The following is a 24634-nucleotide window of genomic DNA, read 5'->3' as shown; positions in this document are numbered from 1 at the left end:
AACTTAATGCCTTTTTTGCAACACCTGTTACTTGAGAGAATATTAGAATACATGTCTTCCGGTCAGCTGCAATCAGAATTGAAACAGGTTCTGTGTGATTTTGCGTAATTGCTTCCAAAGGGACATGTTTGTACCCTATGTTGGTGTATCATTAATAAACACCACGATCATGGCCTTTCCTTTTATTAATGCATTCCTAGCTGTATTAAAAGTGTGTTAAATTTACAAGCCATAGATTTATTTGTGCTCAGTGGCTGTGTAGAGTTCTTGGAGTTGCGCTAACTGTTGTGTGTGCTTGCTCGATAAACTATTCATTTAGAGTGACTCATAACGAGGCAGTCATACAGAAACAAAACTGTCATTTAACTTTCCAAAACCATGCAAGAGACTAACAGGAAATATTCTTGCAAAGGTCTGCTCCTGCCCCCTGTCTCAAAGCTCCTGTTTGATCAATACAAGTAGTAGACAATAACACCAAAGCATCCTCGGTTGTTCACAGACAGAGGTCGTTAAGTACTGTTGTGGTGCTTTTGTCTTTTTTCTGTGCATATTTACTTGCTTGTTTCCCCCTCAAGTTTGTCTTTGTTCCTGTGTTTGTCTTGTTTGTGTTCATTGATTGATGTTATGATAATTACAAGTACAACCATGCTGCAGGCGCTTTTGTGTACTCAAATCTGTCACACTGAGATGGTGTTTTCTCAATGATTAAAGAAAACTAACACACATCTGGGTGATACTTTTCCACATCCTATTGTGTTGGATAAATGGTCAAAATGAGGAACTTTATTATGTGGACGTGTGTGAACATATAGGTAAATAGGGAGATATTTCAATTGTAATTTCAGAAGGTTGTCCCTACTGAGTATGGTGTATGGTGTTGTATCAGAGTACAACACCATACTGATAGATATGGCTTAGGAGATTTCAGTTTGATATTATATTTAATATTTTCTGAGCGTTGCTAGAAAGGCTGAGTCAAGACCTGTCAAGCGGGACAGACACGCATTTGTCTGTGCGTCATTCCGTAAAGAATCACTTTTCAAAATAAAACATCTTTAGACTGGTAATCAATAAAAAAAAAATTTAAAAAAAAGAAAGTCAAACTTTCTGTGCTGCCCAGTACCCAATGACCCAGTGGTTGGGGACCACTGACATAAACGGATGTAACAGAGAATCGGGTAATGTTTCAATATACATAAAACATCTTTCAGACTCCAAAATAAATAAAATGGAAGTGATGTAAATTAGAAGAAGAACAAGAAGATTTTTGCTTTCTCTGTGGCCTGGTATCAAATGACCCACGGACCAGTACCAGCCCGCGGTTGGGGACCCCTGCTCATAACTGACTGTCTTCCCACTCTGTGATTGGCCAGTCACACATAGTGCCTCCTCCTCCCTCCAGAAAAACATCACTAGTTTTCTTCAGCTTACCTTTTTTTCGGTCTGTTTAAGGTTACTCGGTGAACTTGTTTCTGGTTTTGTTGCACGTACTTTTGACCAGATAGAGCTAAACACTGCTTGTGTCACATCGGTCACTGCCTCCACTCCAGTCATTTTTTGTTATATACTGTATAGATATTAGATATTTTCACTTTTACATCACGCGTGCACACACACATATGCTCTCTCTCTCTCTCTCTCTCTCTCTCTCTCTCTCTCTCTCTCTCTCTCTCTCTCTCTCTCTCTCTCTCTCTCTCTCTCTCTCTCTCTCTCTCTCTGTCTTTCTCTCTCTCTCCTCTCTCTCTCTCTCTCTCTCTGTCTCTGTCTCTGTGTCTCTGTCTCTCTGTCTCTCTGTCTCTCTCTGTCACTCTAGAAATTAAAAAAAAAAGAAGAAAAAAAATTAGAAAGTTGTGTTGAGTATGACAATTCTTGTTCATGTATACTTTGTAGTTCATAACTTCCTATTGCATGTGTTGCATTTATTAATGCAGTTTGAGTTCATAAAAAAATGTTTTGTAAATAGTTCCTTTGCTGTTGTTATCAAAAGCATTAAGCCTCAATTCTGAGTCTGTTCTGTAAATACAGTGTGCCCTCGCGCATTCGCGCATTAAAGCTCACAACTTTACCTCATCGCGGATTTTTGGCAGTCACGTGATACCATACGTGCATTTTATTGACTGACGGCATCCGTGGACTACTACTAAACTACCACAAGCTATACTGGTGTGTGTGATTGATTGTTTATGGTGGACTGGGAGCAGTGCTTGTTATACAGTCTAACCGCCGTAGGAAGGAATCTACTCTTACTCTACTACTCCTTTTGCTACTGTAGCAATGATAATTTCAGATTTAAACATCAACTTATAAAGACAACAGAGAAAGACTCAACACAAATGTCTCAAAAAAGAAAATAATTTTCTTCAGATTACAAGCTGCAGGTAGTGAAATATGCAGCCAAAAACGGTAATGGAGCAGCAGTAAGTAAATTTTGGAGAGAGTGAGAAACTTGTGAGACTGGTGAAAAGCGGAGGACACTCTAACTGTAAAGAAGAAAAGCGAATTGTTGTCTTGAAGCTACATGGACACATGTAGGGACAAGTTCACAGTTGGGTGCTTTAGTAACATGTTACCAGGAGACATAACACATTGCAGTTATGTCTCCACGCGCAGGTAGTTGCCAAAGTGATGAATTTAAATGATTTTGCAAGAGGATATTTTTGGTGTTACCTCTTCATGCAACACAACCGCTTCTATCACAGCACGAACATATACGCCCCAAAAATTGCCAGCAGACTTCTAAGTCAAGGTCAGCAATTTCTGTGAGTTACATGAAAAGCAAGTAGTTGATTACGGTGTGATACTAAATCATATTAACATTCACAACGTTGCACTCATGTTTGTTATTCCCATGGGCCGAAGTGTCGCAGAGAAAGGTCAAAAGACTGAATATAGTCTGGTCATGAAAAATCACACTTCCCAGTAGTGCTGGCATGTTGTGGAGATGTATCAAAATTGCCACACGAGTCATTTTTAAACGGAAAACCATGCCAAAAATCAGTTGTTGTGGCCATGAATGAGAAAAAGTGGATATATGAAGAAATTATTAATGTTTGGCTATACTAAGCATCCGGGTGGCTTCAATAGAAGACATGAAGCCCTGCTTGTCACAGTCCATGAGCACACATAGTACCAAAGTTATAGGGGTCCTTTCATGAAAAACACATTCTCTCTCTCTCTCTCTCTCTCTCTCTCTCTCTCTCTGTACTCACTCTATTTTTTTGTTTTTTTATGTATTTCTCACAGTTTTTTGGGGTTTTAGGAGTTTGTGAGGGAAATAGATGGGAGTGTGGCGTCCAAGTGCATATTCACTCAGTCGTTTTTGCTTTTTGTATACGTGCATTCACTTTCAGTTAGTGACAGTTACTTCGCAGTTACTTCACAGTTGCTCCACGGTAGCCCAGAGATGGACTACCATGGAGGACAAAGCCTCTGTGTCAAAACTCACACGGCTGCATGGTATAAAGTTAATACCCCCGCCCCGCAACTGCTCGGTGGGGGAGGTGTGTTCAGCGGTGGGAGTGCAGTCGTTTCCGACAGCATTAAAGCAGGCTCCCGATTGAACAAAGCAGTGGTAATCTTTTTTGACGAAATTGAAAAGGTGCAGCAAGCGGTTGTGAGCGGGATGGTGATTAAGAATACCCTCATCCCCGTCCACCCCCTGGCTAGCCCAATTAAAACGGTGATCATAACGAATGCACTGCCTACCTCAGGGACGAGCTCTTGGAGAAGGAGCTGTCGCGACATGGTCGGCTCCTGGGTCCTATCAATATGTTCCCTGTCGGCAATGCCACTCAGGCATGTTACGCCTTCCAGAGACAAGTTATGATGATCCCAAATCGGTCCAATGGAGAGCTGAAGTTCACGATCACGTTTATAATTGATTACTATGACTACATGGTTTATGTCACAAGTGAGAGCATGAAATGTGTTAAGTGCGGATGGGAGGCACATCTCATGTGTAACTGTCCGAATGGAGAGGATGATCGGTGGCTGGCCCCTGCCACGGGAAATGCGGCGGAGCGCGCGCGGGGATGGCAGTGGGAGCCGCGGTGCCAGTAGTTAGTAGTTGCAGCTACTTATGCGTTAGTGGCTGCGGCCCAGGCTCCAGGACCACAGCCTTGTGGGTTTCCGACTCCTTTACCCGCTGGATCACCGACTACCAACCCGAAACCGCAGAATAACACGAAGGATACCGTAGACAACGCAAAGGTTAAACAACCGGGGGCTGCAATCCCTTTGGTGTCTTCCAGTACTGTGGTCCTGATTTCACAATCGAGGCCTTGTGAGTTTTCAATTCCACCCCACGCGGAATCACCGGGCATCAAACCAGAGCATTGCAGATAGAGCAATGCCATCTAAGTGAATTGCCATGTTAGAGAGATCATCTCTAAGATGCTTCGACCCAATAATAATGACTTCAGTTTTGTTACTGTTCAACGTTAAGAAATTGTGAAGCATCCAGGATTTAATATCCCTGAGGCAGGATTCAGATTTAATTAGCTGATCAGATTCATTTGTTTTAATTGATAAATATAATTGAGTATCAGCATAACAATGAAAATTGATATTATGTTTCCTTATAATATTTCCCAATGGTAACATATACAGATTAAACATAATTGGTCCCAGAACGAATCCTTGAGGTACTCCACAGGTGAGAGTCCCTCGATCTGAAGATTTATTATTTACATAGACAAACTGAAATTGGTCAGATAGATATGACCTAAACCAATCTAGTGCTGAGTTTTTAATCCCAACTTCCTCTTCCAATCTCCTTAAAAGAATACTATGATCATCTGTATCGAATGCTACACTCAGGTCGAATAAGACTAGAACAGACAGAAGACCTTTATCTGACACTGTTAAAAGGTCATTTGTGACTTTTAGCAGTGCAGTCTCCGTACTGTAGTTTGTTCTAAAACCTGACTGGAAATCCTTTAATGGATTATTCTCTAACAGGTAGTCATTTACCTGTTTGGCCACTACGTTTTCTAGGATCTTAGATAAGAATGGCAGGTTAGAGATTGGCCTGTAATTTGAGAGGACGCCAGCATCTAGGTTTGGTTTCTTAAGGAGGGGCTTGATCATAGCCTCTTTGAAAGACTGCGGTACATAACCTATTTTTAAGGACTGATTAATTATGGATAGTGCAGGTATATTCATCTTTGAGGAGCGTACTTGGAATTTTGTCTAGAAGACAGGTGGTGGGTTTAGCAGAGGAAATTAGGGAATTTAAATCAGAGAGTTCCATTTGCTGAAAACACTCCAGGGTATTGCCAGAAGTAGTTGATTCTTCTGCTATTTCATTTGTGTTAGGCAGTACATAATGGATCTCATCTCTAAGATTTGTGATTTTGTTTTGGAAAAACCTAAGAAAGTCATCACATTCAAGATTTAAAGGAATGGTAGTCTCAATACTGTTGTGTTTCTTGGTCAGCCTGGCTACAGTGCTGAAAAGAAACCGAGGGTTGTTTTTATTTTCCTCTATTAAAGTAGAGTAGTAAGTATCTCTACTTCTACCAAGAACCTTCTTATATGACGTAAAGCTGTCTTTCCAGGTTGAATAGGCTAGGTCAGTTTTTGTTGATCGCCAGATTCTCCCCAGTCTGCGGGAGCGCTGTTGAATGTTGCGGACGGACGAGTTTTACCATGGGGCTGACCTTTCCTGTTTTTTAATTTTTCTTTTTAACGGGGCTATGCCATCAAGAGTTGTTTTTAGGATGTTAGCCACACTGTCTGTGAGAAATTCAATATTTTGGCTATTACTGGGATAGGGGTCAGGGGAGCATATTGACTCTAAGGCTAAGGGGATTTTTTCTTTAAATTGAGTTATTACTGAATCAGTGATCAATCTAGTCAAGATGGTTTTATTCTGTGGGTTATTGTTAATTCGGGCAAAGTCAAAAGTAACTAGGGAGAGATCTGACAAGAATTTGTTTTGTGGGAAAATAGTCAAGTGCCCTATATCTACACTGTGGGTAAGAATAAGATCAAGGGTGTGATGGTGTTTATGGGTAGGACCATCCACCAACTGTGAGAAACCTAGGGAATCTAGCACAGACTTGAACCCAACGCAAGAACTATCATTCACACTGTCGAAAAAAGAAAAACTCTTCCCCCACTACCTCTTAGGAGAAAAAGGGTAGTCAAGTCATGAACTGAGATGACATGGCCTACAGGTCTAAGTAAGGGAAACACACAGAGTTGAAGACGTGATTAACTACTATAAAAAATAAGTTATATGCTTGTCATATCTGACTTTTCTGACAAATAATTGCCAGCATTGATTGTTTTCCAGCTTTGCACTAATTAATGGACTTTGATTCAATGTAGCTGTAGCTTGGACATTTCGCCTGGCACATTGATTTGGCAAATCATAACACCCTGTGTGTGTGTGTTTGTGAATGTGGTTGTGTGTGTCGTTGCAGTGTTTGAAGGCTTTTATCTACAAGAAAGCTGTGAATGTGGAATTTGAACTGAACAAGTTACAAAGAAGCAAATTACCCCAACATGTGTCATTCCATGTGCCTCCCAAATGTTTAATGCATTCTTGTAAGACATGCACATTGCTACTGGACCTGTTTTTCATATGCCAAACCTTTAAGTTCCCATATGTTAGGCATCTGCTATATTAACCCATTCTTTTGACCGCTCGGCCACTGGTTCTTTAAACTAGATATAGAACATGTCTGGACCATGGATTGCTATGAGTCCCATGGGAGCTCTCAAATGGAAGGAGATGGATGACACACTTACAGTAAAGCGCTGCACTCTCCCTCAGGGCAGATCCGTTAGGAGTGATTTTGTGCTAAACTATCAATAAATGCACAGATATTACACACACATTGTGTATCAGTGATAGGATTGTTGTTCTTTCTTGGAAGTTGACTAATATATTTTCTGCCTACAAATACACACATCTATCAATGCATCCAGACACACACACACACACACACACACACACACACACACACACACACACACACACACACACACACACACACACACACACACACACACACACACACATACAGATACACACACACACACACACACACACACACACACACACACACACACACACACACACACACACACACACACACACACACACACACACACACACACACACACACACACATACAGATACACACACACTCACACACACACACACACACACACACACACACACACACACACACACACACACACACACACACACACACGAACACACACACACATACAGATACACACACACACACACACACACACACACACAAACACACACACACACACACACACATACACACACACATAACACATTGAGGTCACTACCAAAGGTCCCACTCTGATTGAAAGTTATCGCCAAGATGATCACTAACAAGTGCGACAAAATGGAGCTCAGCTATTTAAATGTGTTTCCTCATCTGTGGAGGGCACACACTCGCATTCAATTCACTATTCATCGAATCGCATCACCACCACTGTCCTTGACCCGCAGATGTCTGTCTTGCAGAGGACTCAGGATATATAATGAATTAAAGCTTTCTTTAGGCAGACCCATGCCTTTGTGGTGACTGGGTTAATGTGTTCCTCTGAGCCATAATGTGTACAGCCTCTAATTTTGGTTCATTGAATGGAAGACAAGCTCTGCAGCCATCAGTTCTGAGAGAATAAGAAATATGATATAGGCATGCATTTGGCTGTGTCCATTTATATGAATTTTGCTTGTGAAAATATATTTCTCGGAAAATTGCTTAGACTATTGATGCATGCATTTTTAATTGCCAGGCCTGTATGAGATTTGGGGGATGATGCCCCTGGACATGATCTTTCCTCCCCCACTGAGTATTTTTGCATCTGTCTCTGAATTAGTCAGATGTGGGTATTGATGACCAACTGCAGTGACATGTCACTGGGCTCTGATCGTTGCAGCAGAGCATTGCAATAATACACTGCATATTGCACACCATTATTAAACAGAATGGTTTTTGGGAAACATCACTTAAAGTGTTCGCTGGTTAGGGTTAGAAGGTGATGAGGTAAATCAACCTTTATTTCCCAGTTTTTTTTTCCATTTATAATGTATCAGGATAATGCTATAACAGGTCCTAACTGAGAGTGCAGTGTGATGTAGATTTCCTCTCAGAATTTTTTTTGCACAGGCAGCAAGGATCTTTTGAGTAGAGGTGGCAGCTCAACAGTGCCACCATTTTCTTTTTGGATTGCACAGGCTTAACCACAGTATATTTCCAGACATTTTCAACTAGTATGAGTTGCCCCAGTGTTATTCTGGTTTGAAAATTCTCTTGAAATTTGGCCCAAGACAAAATGTCTTTTTACCCATTTGTATTATCACAATAATTGAATAATGAATGAATAATCAGCCAGTAGTTCAGTATTTTCTGTCATGTGTTCACTGAAACATTGTCACACATATCTGGTAGATAGTATAAACATGCCAAAAACAATTATTGGAAGAAGATGACCAAAATAATTATTTTGAAAGAAATTCAACATTCTCTGAGTATGATGTCTTCGTCAGTGGAGAGCATTCTGTCTGTAGCAATCGTAGTTCCAAGGAATGGCATTGACGTCCAAAATAGTAGGAATGCACAAACTGAGCACTCTTGGTCTCTTTAGCATAGAGTTGATTTAAATTGTTTCATGATTTGCCAGTCTGGTTTGCCACTACTGCATTTTGCTGCTCCTTCCATGGGCAACAACAAAGTTAACTTTATGTCCCACATTAATTTGTCTTTTTGTGTCACGAAATGCTTGCAGTCACTTAACTTTTTTGAAGGTAAAGTATTATTTCACCTCTAGTATTGTCCTCCAGGATAGAAAAGAAATGTAACGTTTAAAGCAGAGATGGATATATGTTTATATACATACCAATGCTTATTTTACACCATGACATGGAAAGCATTTGTTTGGTCACTCATTATATTGATGTGGGTTGAGATAGTGGTCATTTTGGTGTACCTGTCCTTCATGTCTTGAGTCACAAGCTTGACATCGGCTCAAAGGAAAGTTTTATGGAAGTCGGCTTTGTGAGTGCAATTGCTCACAGTCTTGCGCTGTCTCAGGTTGTAACCTGAGTCCACCCACTTAAATAGAGCATGAGCAGCACAGCTGCAACAATTTTTCTTTCAGCCAGTTGTGTTACCATTCCATGTCCTGATGCCAGTTGTGACAATGCTTTCAACAAGCCCTCTTTAGACTTGAGTTGAGAGGCTGATGTCTTAGTCCAACCTTCTCCAGCAGATAATTGTTTTGTACAGTAGCTGTAAATGTAATATTAACCATTCCAGAAACAGCATCCAAACTTGTTGAAGATGTGAGTGTAGACCCCCGTCACTTTTTTTTCTGTAAAGGTTTTCAGGGCTTCAAGATATTCTTCAAGAGTTTTTCAAGTTGAACTACAATGTTAAGGCTGTAGCCAATACAGGTGTATTTGGGCAGAAGAAGAGGCACACCCCAGACAAGTGACAAACAACTAATTAGCAAACTAGTTACTAACCAGTTTTGAACTAACTAGGTTTTTGAACTTACTACATTTTGAATTAACTACATGTAAACTAACTAACTAGGTTTTAAACTACATGTTTTGAACTAACTAGGTTTTTAAACTAGCTAGTTTCTGAACTAACTAATTAAGTAACTAGGTTTAGAACAAATTTGGTTCTAAACTGACTAGGTTTTGAACTAGCTAGGTTTTGAATTATCATTTAACATAAACATTGCATTCATATTTGTTATTTATGTTTATTGTTTATGTTTACACTGTTAATGTTTACAATGTATGTTTACACTTTTACACCAATCCTTCTTCATGTGGTTTCAATTGCCCCTTGGGGACTAATAACCTTTTTTTTAATTGAATTGAATTGAATTTGAATTGAAAAACAAACAACCACTGACTTTCACACTTACAGACAATTTAGGTGGACCAATTCTCCTTTATTGAATGGTTTTTGGTGGTGGGAGGAAGCCCAAGCAGGCAAATGTTATGGATACTGTATGCTGGCATCGTCTGTGACAAAGTTAACACCTATATAGATTAGGGTTTAGTGACGATATTATTTCACACCTTAGCACAGTGTGTCCAATGCTGCAGTGGGCAGAGTGAGCATGAATCATGCAGATTTCTCACCATGCTGCCCAAATTTTCTTCTTTCTCACTTATTTTTCACTTATTAATACACCAGGTTCATTCACTGTAGATGAAAAACACTTTTCCTCTCTCTGTTTGGTTACGTGACCTGGAAATGAGATGAGGACATCCGAGGAGTTACAGTTGCAATAAAGGAAAAAAGAATTATGAGTTCCAGACAGCCAGGAAGAAAAAGGAAGCAAATGAGATAAAGGAGGTAGGAAATAGTGCACAGTTTGAAAGAGATAGCAAAACTTTGTTGATAGAAACAGGCTGGTGAACAGATGGAATTTGTCATAGAGAGAGGGGAACAGAGAGGGAAATGGTTAAGAGATGGAGGCTGATGTGGCTGTCTGTAATGCGATATGGCAGATGCAATTTTATTTTTAGGACACAAGGCCCCAGAACGATAGGTTTTATAGGGTTTTGAGTGGGTTGATCTTTTTAAATATTCAACTTCAATGAAATATGAAGCATGACTCCAGGCTGTTTGGAATTCATAAGTCTGTTTGGCAGGACTGGCCCTGCATAGTGAGAGCTGTCAGAGTTGGCCTAAGTGTTGAACACAAGTCCTCAACTGCCAGTGGATACAATAACTATATATATATATATATATATATATATATATATATATATATATATATATATATAATGTTTGAGTGGGAGCAGGAATCGAACCGCCGATCTTTGAAACATTGGACGACCGGCTCTACGGCGCGCTCTACCACTGAGCCACTGCCGCCCTTATGAATGTTATGTTTCATGAATGTGTATACATTCATACATTCAGATATGAATGTTTATACTTCAAAATAATTTTTCTTTAAAATAACCAGGCCTAAATGTTTGCTCAAAACTAAACTGTATCAAGAGGAAAACAGCCTAAGATTGAAACCATCAATCAAGACCATCAGATCAACCAATTTAAAAATGGCACGTGTAAACCAAGATTAAGAATAAATGTAATATAGCTTTTTAAAAACAACCTACAATTGAGGGAATTTTGTGTGTGCTGCCAAATTGAAAGTAATGTATGTAAACAAGATAAAACATTCATTTAAATAATCAGTGATGGGTCTTGGCACCTGAATGTTTTTCAGTGTTGTACTTTTTTTTAAAATCTGGAGTCTTATCTTGACTTTTTCTCCTTTTCTTATTACAGAAGTAGTAATTAGAAAAATCTGTGTTATCAAAGGTTATCAAAGGCTCCAGAATGCTCATGTAAGTTCTCAGCTATTCTCTATAATCCAATGAAGTGTGGCAACAGTCTATTGGCTGTGTGCCATGCCTATTACGTTAGCTTCTTCTCACATAAACATTCCATAACCAAGTGATTGGAAGCTCTTTTTTCTGTTTGTCCATCTGGACTTGCAGAATTTGTGAGTGCATTTCAGCTCGTGGTGGCGAGTGAAAGATCAATATTTTACTCTCACAGTGTGACAGGTGTACGCTCCTGGAGAAGGCGGCTGTGAGAAACCCTTAGTTAGTGTGAAGCCACAGAGGGCAAATACATATGCATTAGACTACAACTGCGGGGGCTATTTAGCAGCAGTAACCACGTAAACAACAACAGGTAGCAGAGCCTGAAACCAGGACATGTTTAATTCATGCCAGAGGGAGCAGACCACATTGGCTGTACACCTGTATCATTGAAATAGTTGGTGTTCATTATACTGTGTGTGTGTGTGTGTGTTTGTGTGTTTGTGTGTTTGTGTGTGTGTGTGTGTGTGTGTGTGTGTGTGTGTGTGTGTGTGTGTGTGTGTGTGTGTGTGTGTGTTTGTGCTGTCTGGCTTTTGTTGTGTTATGAGTACCTGATTGTGAGTGGGGGACTGAGAGAAAGGGAATAGAGACAGACACTCCAGGAAGTAATCCTGTCCCAGTATGATGAAACATTCTCAGTCCATTACCCTGCATGTGGATATAATTAGAGTAAAACAGGAGTAAGAGCCTGCGCTGGTACAACCATCTGCCAGGTGTAGTTCCACTTTGTAATAGAGGTAGACATATTGTTCATATTATAAGGCTCATATCTCTTTTTAGCTGGTTTTGTCTAATTTTTCCTGTTTTTGTATATTTCACTGATATTGTAAGCGAGTATCATAGTTATAAGTAAACATAGTTATATATCCCTTCTTAAATAAGTATAATAACTTCATAAAGATAATGTTTGCTGTCACAGTGGATGTGATGTGTCTGTTCTCTCAGCAAAATTCAAACCTGAGTGTGAAAGATTTGTCTATAATTAGTTCATTGAAGATTGGCTTTCTGTCAAACAGTCACCTCATGAAAGTACTATTCAGATAAATGTGTCACAATTACAGTGCTTTTGACAACTTAGAAAAACAATTTGGGCAAACTGGACCTTCACGTTTCTTATTTTGATTGTCTTCTCACTAAACCGTCATGTGCAATGGGATCCAGTGCTGTCTGTGTAGCTGTAGTACTAGTGGCAGGGAACCGGAATCTCTTTTGAGCCATTGTTAGATGCACCAAGGTGTGCTAATTTAATGTCATGCTTGACTGCAGCTAACAGTGGCTAGGGTTCACACTGAAAAGCAAAAGACTTTAGGGACATCCAATTCAACCTTTTCACATCCTTCATGTCACTATTTTTGGTTTGAAGCTGCAAAGCACATTTCATGTACATTTCATTTTAATAATACTCAATCATGTCTGCTTAAGTGTGGCAGGTGAAATTTGTTGTGTCTTTATGAGTGTGATTCCTGTGTACAAACATTTGTACTTGCGCAAACAACCTCTGTCATGTCCAGTGATATTTTTGTTGGTATGAATTTGATTATAGGTGAGTCATAGACAGTGTCTTATAAATGTTATGCAACTGCTTCCTTTTCTCTTTTGAACTCTTCTGCTTCATGTCCATGCACGGACTGTGCCCAAAGTTAGGTTTACCACCAATGTGATGACTTTATTTTACAATTATTTTTAACATTGAAATTCAAGCTTTATTTATTTCCCCAGTTTCTAATGAAAGTGATGATTTTTGAAGTTCTGCACCGTTACTGTTACATGTTCAATTTACCATGTAGACCAAAAAATAGAAATAATGGGTTTATTATACTGTTCTTTTAACATTCTACATACATCCTCTCTTTCCCTTTTTTCTGTGTCATAATTCCTCCTTGTCTTTAATGTAGTCGATGCTTTTAATCTAGTCCAAATTACTATCATTGCCTTCAAATAATTCCACTGTCTTTCAGCTGTTTGTTTTGCCTATCTTGTCATCTTCTTCATCATCCCACTTCCTCCACATCTGTCCTCCTGCCACTGTCTTTTCATAGTTTGTCATTTCTCCTCATTTTTAACCCCATTTGCTGTTTTTCTGTGACAGACAAGCTAGACAGAGGGCACTGCACACACACACGCACACATGCACACACACACAGTTACTTTCAATGAGTGAGGGACAAACCTTCAATGACTGGTAATGATCCTCAATTACAGGGAACCTAATGGACACAAGCACACATACAGTACAAACTGTCTGTCAGCTTCTACTTTCTACCAGACTCACTTGAGAGCACTGGCAAAGCATTCACATTTATGATATCTTACATTTTCAACACTTAAATGTAATTTATCTTTCTATAAGGACAAGCACAAATGTGTTAAAAGATTGTTTTCCACAGTACAGTGGTGATGATGAATCAGTTACCTGACCACAGTATTGATGTACAGCTGTCATTAGTGAGCAGAAGATCAGCAAATTGTTTGTGGCTTGAGCTTCTTGCGTTCCCCACATAAAGGTCTGCGATTGATGGGGGGGGGTTCTATGATTGTCCCCCCTTTCTTTTTTTTTTCTGATGTTGTGTACTGTAGAAATGGCCGAAGAGAAATTATGAGCACACTCTAGTTTCAAACAAACACATGCATATACTGTATGTTAGTATGAACAGGCCCCTATAAAACACACAAACACACAAGGGGGTCTGTAGGCATGCAGGGGGAGGTAGAGTGGTGTGGGGCTCCTACATGGTGCATCCCAAATGAGCAACTTGTAAAGAGGACAGCGCCCTGCTCAAGGGTGCCTCGGCAGTGCCCCGGAGGTGAGATGACATCTCCCACTGTAAGCTCACCTCCGGGTGTTTTTTGGACATTAGCAGGAATTGAACCGCCGATCTTGTAACATTGGACGACCCACTCTACCGCCCGCTGTACAACTTTGCCACCGCCGCTCCAATCTCATACAAGCATTGATCAACCGGTCTTCACCTTCCAGACGTACGTGTAGTCCACTTTCTGTGCGATGTTATGGAGATAAGTTTGGTTTCTTGGTATTTTAGAAACAATATGTTGTTATGCGGTAGATTTATATAATTAAACGGGATACATGAATCTGGCACCTTGGGTGCTGGGTTATTATAGTAAGGTTTGCTTTATCACTATATTTTGACACTTTTTGGACTCAATGATTGATCAAGGAAATATCTGCATGTCAGATTGATTGACAATAAAATATAGCTACACAAATATTTTCACAGAGGAAGCAGACTGTTGAGCAGACTTTGAACAATCAGTCTTCATTACACTATAACTTGTTGTAGCTCTTATCAGTATTTTCTGATATTTAATTGACTAGAGGATTGACAAAAACAAATTACTCATTTTTATCACTAATTGCTATATATATTGTTATGACAGAAATATCACTCAATGATCTTTACAACACAAGCCAGTTTCCTACGCATACATTCACACAATCACTACACACCAATTGGAAAGCCACTGAGCTTGAAGTGGAGTTCAGTGTTGTGTTGCACGTAAGGTAATCATTAGTTTCCATCTGAGTTGAAAATTAGTTTCAAAACTTTAAATTCCATATTTTGCATGTACTGTATTTGACCTGATTCTAAAGCAGGAACATGGTCCCACTCGTACATGCAAGGCAGAGGGTAAATTGTCATGAAACAGAATATACAGCACACTATCATCCTAGCTAGCTGAGCCATGATTTATGGCATGTGTTTGATCTTTCTAATTTCAGCTTGCTCTGTCAATCACTCTGCAGATGGAAAAAGCCACTCCACTGTCTAGGTCTTTGTGAGTCTGTATGACTCCTCTCTTCTTAAAGTGATCAAATACTACAAACTTCATAAGAGTGAGGGGGAGGGGTTGAAAGATGAGAGGAATAGCTCATCTGCATTTGATGTGGCAAATGCAAATGGACCAAATGATCTGACAAGAGGAAAATGTGAATTCCTCTCCGCAGCTATTTGCAGATAGAAGAAAGGGCTGCTTATATATGTGTATGTGTGTGTGTGTGTGTGTGTGTGTGTGTGTGTGTGTGTGTGTGTGTGTGTGTGTGTGTGTGTGTGTGTGTGTGTGTGTGTGTGTGTGACATGCGGTCAGGTGAGGCAGGTGAAATAAATAGAAAATGAAAGAAATAATTAAATGGCTATATTTATCTAGTGGATGTGTATTATATATTTTCCGTTTAATGTCACCAATTTTAGATCATTATTACTCAAAATTGCTGAATTTCTACATTTACTGGTGAAATACTAAGAAGAGACCTGCGGTGAGGCACCGGCCATCCGAGCCTCACCATGGATTGCGCAATGGCTCGACTAGCTGTGCTCACATGCTATACAGTGAGACCGTAATGCTGTTTCTCTATATGTCGCTATTAAAATGTTCAAACACGTTTGCACTATGAAATAAATTTCCATAATTTAGCTAATGTATATAATGTACAGTGTTTTTTTGTCAACAACTGCATGTATGTAACGTCTTTGTTGAGTTGAGCAGTCCTGAATCCAGTGGGAAAAGGCACGATGTGAGACACACAGTTCTCGTGCCTTATGGTAAGGGGAGCTGGTGATTCCAGGGATTCGGCCAAGGACTCTTCTTCCTCGGCTGTAGAAGAAGTGACAGCAAAATACACTTCCCGGCCAAAAAAAAAGTCACCGTTTGGGTTTCAATAAGCAAATTGCAGTGTTATGATCAGGGGTTTCTTCGGTTGGTCAAGTCTAGGCTCAGCAATATTATTCAGCAAAAAAATTAAGTCAGCTGAGTATCAATGTACTGAATGACCAGGCAATCCCATAAATGGATTTTTTCTCCCGGATGGCACGATCATATTCCAGGACAACAATGCCAAAATTTATCGGACTCTAATTGTGAATGAGTTATCCAGGGAGCGTGCGGAATCATTTTGACACATCAATTGGCCCCCACAGTCCTGATTAACCCCATTCAAAGTCTATGGGAGACTTTGGGGCTGGAGAAGACCTTGCAGAGTGGTTTGACTCCTATCGTCATTACAAGAACTCGGCCAAAAATTAATGCTATTCAAGACAGAAATAAATGCTGTGACGTTGTACGAGGTTGTCGAAACAATGCCGCGGCAATTGCGCACCGCAATCAAAGCTACAGGTAGTCCCACGAAATATTAGAGTGTGTGAGGTTTTTTTTGGCTGGGCAGTGTACAATCTATAGTCAGTGAGTCAAGTGCAGCCATTCATTTGTTTTCCACTTGCCTTGCCGTACTATAAAAATGGAGGATTACATATCTCAACTCAAATTTTTTCAATGCTTTTGTTCAGAAGGAGCTGTGGATGGAATTCATATGTAAGTAAACATAACATAAAAAACGTTTAGATAACATCATAACAAGTTTTTTTCATCAAATGTGCTTATTTGTGTGTTACAGTTTGTATGTGTAAATAATTCTGCTATGAAACTTTAAAAATAACCCACTCACTGTTGCTTATTAAATGGTGAATAAGCTACACTGTAGGCTCCGATATTTGTAAACATCTTCTGATTATGATGAAGTCAGTGCCTCACCAGCCATGAACCTCACCACACGTCACTGATTTTATATACAGTATTTTCTGCACTATAAGGCACACTGGACTATAAGGCGCACCCTCAATAATTTGTTTGTTTTATAATTTATTTCATATATAAGGCGCACCGGATTATAAGAAGCATACAATAAGAAATAAATAACATTTATTTTATAAACTGCAGTGGCTGTATATATATATATATATATATATATATATATATATATATATATATATATATATATATATATATATATATATATATATATATATACGACGTGTGTGTGTGTGTGTGTGTGTGTGTGTGTGTGTGTGTGTGTGTGTGTGTATAAAGAGAGAGAGAGAGAAAGAACAGTCGAAGATATGAACAAACATCCAATAAACTAGTCGGATTTGAAAACAATCATGTCATTCAAAAATGATAATTGATGGTCAAAATTGGAAGAATTACACTTTAATGATCCCCATAGGGAAATTATTATGTTTTCACTCGTGGTTAGTGTGTTAGTTAACATGCATATATATATATATATATATATATATATATATATATATATTTATTTATTTATTTATTTTTGTACAGGCCCCTGAAACAACTCCCACTGCCAGCTCACACTCCAAAAGTGAATGGTCAGGAGCGGGAATTGAACCGCCGATCTTGAATCATTGGACGACCCGCTCTACCGGCTGAGCTACTTCTGTATGGAACTATACATACATATTTTAACAATAATGATAAGAATAATATTGATCCTTTGTAGGGAAAATTATATTTCTACTTGAAGCAAAGTCTTTTCAAAGCTTCTTTATTCCGTGGGTTCTTGTTATTGAGTTAAAGTAGGAGACTTTGCCAATTGTCATAAGTTTAAAAAGTTTATTCCTGACAACAAGTCTAATACATATATCCGGGCTCTACCACAGTCCCTGACTGCCAGTACTACACGGGTCTTACATCAGACGCAACTTGAAGAAGAGCAAGTTATATCTTGGCCCGGTCAAATTTAAACAATTCAGATTAAGAATAGGCATGAGGGGATGTGGTGTCTTCTGGTGTAATCAGAATGTGACAGGTTTTAGGCCGCATCTTCTCGGCATAGTTTCCGGTGTCATCCTGTAAACAGTCCTGCCTACATCCTGATCACCCCATAAGTGTGAAAACTTCCATAAATGGAACTGTTACCTTGAGTGTGTGTGTGTGTGTGTGTGTGTGTGTGTGTGTGTGTGTGTGTGTGTGTGTGTGTGTGTGTGTGTGTGTGTGTGTGTGTCAGATTAGAGAGAACTGAGACCGCCGTGTATGACCTATGTGTGTGTGTGTGTGTGTGTGTGTGTATGTGTCAAATTAGATGAGTTCAAGTGTGTGGAAATTTACTGAGACAGAGTGATGGAAAAGTTTATTGCATAATTAAAACTAAATACTTATGCAGCCAGCAAAATAATGAATAGCATGTATTTAATCTCTTCACATTCTAGTTATCATCACATGCGTGATCTGTAGGCATGCACACAGTGAGAGGTAGAGCGGTGGGCAGTGAAATGACGTAAACTTTATTGACGTGAATTTTATTATTTTTTAGTATTACATTTATTTTTTGAAAACTGATTCATCATTGTGAATGACTTAACTCCAAATGACCTATACCTGTATTTTATTTTATCATGCGTTATGTTGTTTTCATGAAAATTCGCTAAAATCCAATCCAATCTTTATTTGTTGAGTACTTTAAAACAACCACAGTCGACCAAAGTGCTATAGATTGAAATTTAATAAATAGCGACTAACGAACAATTTGACTAACGAACAATTCAGCTTACAAAATACCTCTCAGAACCAAAATGTTAATTGTTTGTTTTTGTTTTGTTTTTGTTTTTTTCATGGACAGGCCTTTTCACATTTCCGCTAAATGAAATCCCATCAGACATTTCATAAGCACCATGGCTACATCTAAATTCTTGATTGTATTCTCAACCATTCGCAGGAACTAATAGTCTTTTTTGTTTGAGATTTTATTCATCCTATGCTACAGAACCAGTGTCAGGAGCTGGTGAAAGGATGTGGGCTGCGAGGCTTCCAGTTTAATGACACATTCTTTGAGAAAGCTGAGAGCAAGAAGATATACAACAAGCTGTATTTGACAAGCTCTTTTATCATTGTTTTTTCAACTACTCTCCGTTTCCAATGTGCCGCCAGCCATATAAAGTACAGCTGCAGACTGACGAATGTGATAGACTTGTGGTTTAACAGAAATGTATTGTCTTCATGTTTAACAGGCAATTGGAAAATACCATTCTCCAGGCTTTTGTCATGTATTGACTGTTCTCCAATCTCTTACCAGCTTTTCATGTAGATGAGCTCATTGTCAACCATACAAGCAGGCTGCGTTGCTCTAACAGCCCACAAAAGGAAATGACTGCTGTAGGCTCGACTGACTGAGGCCAAGTCTGCCTGCATGCTTCCTAACTGAAAAAAATCTCAAGTAGCGGACAAGAGGGTTGTGTAAGACCTGTCAGTGAAAGCTCTTCTTCATCAGTGGAAGTGGGAAAAATACAAAATAATGTGTGTCCTCACCGAATCATGGAATATCATTTTATAGTAGATGGCGACAGTTTCATATTGACTAACGTCACACAGATGTGTAAAGATAAACTACTGTGGAACAGAAAATCAATACAGGGGTGTGATATTTTTAACAAGAAACACCCAAAATCAATTACTTTCTAAAAACCTGTAAAAAAAAAAAAGTTTCTATCAGTGTAGGTATATTCTATCTAAAAGTCCACTCTTTGCCAGAAGGGCAGAACTAATTATTCACGAATAACAAATTATTCTAGTACATGTCATTCAATAAGAATAGGTCCTGTCCAACAAGAGTGGTCAACCTGAGAAATGCAAACAAAGCTGATGATACCAACTGCTGTCGCTTGCCCGAATGGCCTGTTTATTTACAAGGACATGCATTTACTGACACTCAGAGTGTCGACTTTAAATGGATAACCATGACTCAAATCATGGTAAACAATACTCATATGCTGATTGTTATTCTGCTTAGGGACTCTTGGGGTCTTTTGGGCTTCCTACAGCAACTTATTGTAAGAGGGGACATCCAGTTGTGGTGTCGGTCAGCACCACTGCTATCTGTAGGTGTCGCAGATTTTGTGGCCACACAAGCTCTATATGAAATCTGTGGGTTTTTAATTTAGATAGAAATGAGGTCAACAGACCTCTACAGCTGTCTCCAAAGCTCGGTTTGCCTAATGGCTTGAGACAGTTTGACAGTGTTTAGGGTGAATGTATTCAATAGATAAAATCAATTTCTGTCACCTAACTGTGGTGCAGCAGATGCTATAATGTTTAAAATATTTTAAAGTAAGTCATGGACACTCAAAATGGAAAGTCTATGGTTTTCAAAATCATGTGTTTGAGGAGTAGACACACTCACTTTACAGAGGGTCTATCTGATTTCTATGGTTCTTTCCAAATCTGTGCTGAAATGGCTTAGAATAAGCCTGCCATAACAGCAAGTTGTCAGTTAGATGTTTAATTTTCTCTTCAGATTACAGCCATCCTCCTCTAAAACCAATGCCTGTTCTCGGCTAAAGGGGTACAACTTGTAAGATGAGAGATGTTTTACATCTTTTAGACGTGTTTTACAGCATAGTCGGAGGCATTTGTTCAGAAATTGGCAAAGCTTCAAAGGAAGTAGCAGTAAGTTGTCACGGGCAGGCAAAGTTAACAGAAACTGAACTTGCCAGCACTTTGGTCATGTTCACCACTAAAGGCCAGGTGGGCAGGGGGGGAAAAATCACTTCAGGATAAGAGGTTATATTAAAGGCATCTTTATTTTATTATTATTATTATTATTATTGTTGTTGTTGTTGTTGTTATGGCAAGAGAGTATGTCATCAATATGTTTTTACCTCATATACCATCTCACCAAATCTTTGAAAAGCATATGGTAATACTGTTTATTATTTATGAATGTGGTTGTGTTGTTTCTATACTTCTGTAGGAAATGGGTTCATGGACCTTGATAAGGCAAATAGAGACAAAGGAATAGGATCTTTTACAAATAAGACTGCATAGTCAGAAAAAGATAGCAAAAAGGTTGATGAAAGGGGATCAGCTCTGGTTAGTGTTCAGTTACAGCAGAAAATTGTGCTCATTACATTCAGTTAAAAAAAAATTGGCAGGTGTTTGTGTTATAATTGGCTTTCTTTGGTTAATTTTGCCATTGTTTCTTTCATGTCTGATACTTTTCTTTCTGTCATCCTTGTTTATTTGTCAGAGGTTGCGTTCAGGGACGTTTCTTGTCATTCGTCAATGCAGCCCATAAAACTCACTGTCATGACTGACTGGCCACGCTCCAAACTCATTACCAATTGGCTGACAGAGCGGGTCGCTCTGTTCTGCTCTGCTGTGTTTGACTCCTGTTTGCCAGACATTTAATGCTCAGGAAACTTTAAATGCGATGGTGTCTTTCCTCGCACCACTCCTTTCAGCCTCTCGCTCAAGGTCACATGAATATGGATATACCCTTTCCTTCCAGTGCACACATACTGATGAAGAAGTCTAGGATCTACTCAAAGGGATTATAATTCACAATGCAGGTCTGATCTGGGCTGTTGCTCTGTTCCACTGTCTATGTAGCTGTGTATTTTAAGTCAAAAACCAGAGGGAATGGGAAGAGAATAAGGGTGGCAGTAGAAATGAGACAGATGAAGAGAACTACTGCAGGAGCACAGTGTCTAGATGAAGAGTGGGAGGAAGAAGAATGAATTATAATGGTGGCATCAGGAGAGGTGGAGCTGGGTATGGGGGTGTCATGTTAGAGAAAAGGGAAAGAGTTCAAGAGATTAGAAAATGACAACGTACAGCGTTGTTGAGTTCCTGTTGTGGTTGATCAGCCACATCCATTCCTTCATATTGAGCTCGCTGCATGCCACAGTCTGCTGCGGACAATTCATCCTCATCAGTGTTTGTATACACGTCCGTGGGGTGTGTGTGTGTGTGTGTGTGTGTGTGTGTGTGTGTGTGTGTGTGTGTGTGTGTGTGTGTGTGTGTTTGTTTGTTTGTTTGTTTATCCAGAGTAACAGTGTGTGTGCTGAGCTCAAGTTTGTAAATGTTTGTGCATGTGCACATGCTTACTATGGCGTGTCTTGTTACTGATGTTACCTGATGAGTTCTGTTCTTCAGTCATTTTGATTTTTGCTGCAGAATGACTAATGCTGCTTGTTTTTCAAACCTTCCTTCCATCTATTTTTCATGCTGTTTTAATTCACTGTGTATTGTTTCCAGTAGTTCATCCAATCGCTTTTTTTCCTGTTTCTCTCTCTGCCTCTATATGCTCACAGTTGTGCTCATTCCTTTGTTTCTTTATTTTCCACTCAGGAAACAACCGTGCACCTTTACAAAGGTCTCACTCTCGGCAGAATATAAATATGGGTTCAGCGGTGGTGAAAACTCCCCATGCCAACAAGGCCAATAAAGAGTCGGAGGACCATCAGTCTGTAACTCGGTCGAAGGTTGCTGCCTGTTCAGAGTTAAGTCGCCGATGCAGGAACCCAACGGGGGTCAGCTCCTGGCCGGACAGAGAGAGGGTGATGGAGAGAGAGATGGTAAAACCACCTGAGAAAGTGAAAGACATGGAAGGTGAAGCAGAGTCCCCATCGACCGTTACCAGTGCTGCACTCAGCGCCTGTAACTCAAACGGGGAGACGGATGTAGAGGCTCTCCTGGCTAAACTCAGGGCTTTGTGAAGTTTGTCCACCGAAGCAAGATACCTCTAAAAAGATACATATTCACTGCCTGCTTGACACATTGTGGTATATCCTCAATGTGGTTTTAAGAAATTTTCCAGTTGTTTAAAAAAAGTAGAAATTTTTGTTCCAAAGTTGTATTATGGCAACAAAAAACAGTGCACTTGTAAAGACAAAAAAATTATTAACAACAAGATACTTCAAGCAGAGGAATAGACGAATGATTGTGCTTACTGCAGAACGTCCTCGGAGGTTAAAGTAATATTTAAATATACCAGTTTGTTAGACACACATTCAACATAAATTAAAAAAATAGTTGAATAGACAAAGACAAGTATACATTCAGTCGTCTCCACCTGCTTCAGTAAAGAATAAAAAGTGATGGCTGTAGTTATAACTTGTACATCAATGACAGGGGGATTAGTGAGGATATGTTGCTGAAAAGTTTTCCTTTCGATCCATATGAATTCAATAAAATTACACTTTTTCATACACATATATATATAGCTTAATTTTACACATATAGAACATCATAACCTGTATTCAAACCTCAAGATACACATTATTTTCAAAAGCATGTCATTTTTTTGTCAAGTAAAAGACTTGTTATATTTTTCTGTCAGTCTTTTTCATTCTTAATTGGCTGATTGTCTTTATGTAAAGAATTTAAATTGAATGGATATACAATTCTAAAATAAAAAGAATGATAATGTATGCATTATTACTACTGTCAGACGTGTTTGTAAATTGATCATTAGAGTAATTATGTAATGTTAGAATTGTTCTACTTTTGTGTGTCATTTCCTGTGAGACCATTTATACACGGTGAGAATGAATCTGCAGCAGTGTCCGAGAATACTGTCTGTATTGCCCACTATGTGGCAAAAAGCATGAACACGTTCATCCTGCTTCATGTAAAACAGAACCAATATTGTTTTTGTTCACCAGTGTTCACAATGATTGCTCATATCTGAAGAATGTTTTGCTTTGTCTTTAACATTTGTTATTCTGTCACTTTTATAAACCCATTTACAATAAAATAAAGCAAAAGAAAATATTTTGTCATCCATCCTAAATCACATGACGGAAAATAATTTCAATCAATGTTTAAAATCAATGAACAAATATGATACGAAAACTGAATTTGTATATTTCGAGGAGCTGTCTGCAGCATTTCTGACACAGTGTGCTTGAAGAGAGTGTGATGGCCATCCGTGTCTCTGTGTGTGCATCAATGAATACAGTGGAATAAAATAAGTACCAGAAGCATAAGAAATGTAATTCGTAGTGTGAGTCAACAGAGTATAACAAGTGTTTATGCATTCTACTTTTTCTTTTTAATTGCTCTGGCTTAGCAACTTTAAAGTCAGAATATTAAATTTGGGTAGATGTAATTAACCTTAATCCATATCTAAAATTATTTTATGAAGGTCAAACATTTAATGTTTAAGGTGAGGAAAGCTTTAATATTTATTGAGTGCTATGCTAAACTAACTGCCATCGATCAAGCATAAAGGTGACAGAAATCTTTCAACAATTTCATGGTTTACATCCTGAAATATAATTATCATAATTATAAGCATTTGTAAACTAATTGCAGGTTGCACACTGGTTTCAAGTAATTTTCATATCTACGGAAGAGGGAAAAAACATGTTGGTGTTTAAGGAAATATTATGGGGTTTAAATGAGAATACGTGCAGACAAAAAAAGAATTAAATAGTTCATGGGTCATCAGGTAAGACATTTATTAATATAAATAAAAAGTTTTTCTTTCTTTAATACAATGTAAGGATGTCATGATGTGCACAGTCCTAGAAGTTCTTGTGGGTAAGTCACACTTTGCAACATAATAAACTGAGTTTAATTGTGATTCATAGGTACATTTGATCATAAAGCCCAACATATTCATGGGTG

At 38.9% G+C, this 24634-nt stretch overlaps 1 protein-coding gene across 1 annotated transcript in view; it reads left to right on the top strand.

Annotated features, from left to right (window-relative positions):
* Window positions 1-23762, top strand: part of LOC137596861 (protein diaphanous homolog 3-like) — a 210437-nt gene extending 186675 nt beyond the window's left edge. Inside the window, exon 28 of the mRNA XM_068317638.1 lies at window positions 22352-23762. Within this exon, the coding sequence (XP_068173739.1) occupies window positions 22352-22719 (368 nt within the window). The 3' untranslated portion in view covers window positions 22720-23762. The remainder of the gene's footprint in view (window positions 1-22351) is intronic.
* Window positions 23763-24634: the final 872 nt, after the last annotated feature.

This window comes from Antennarius striatus, chromosome 1, assembly GCF_040054535.1.
Source record: "Antennarius striatus isolate MH-2024 chromosome 1, ASM4005453v1, whole genome shotgun sequence".
Classification (NCBI taxonomy): Eukaryota; Metazoa; Chordata; class Actinopteri; order Lophiiformes; family Antennariidae; genus Antennarius; species Antennarius striatus.
This window is presented reverse-complemented; position numbering and strand designations above follow the sequence as displayed.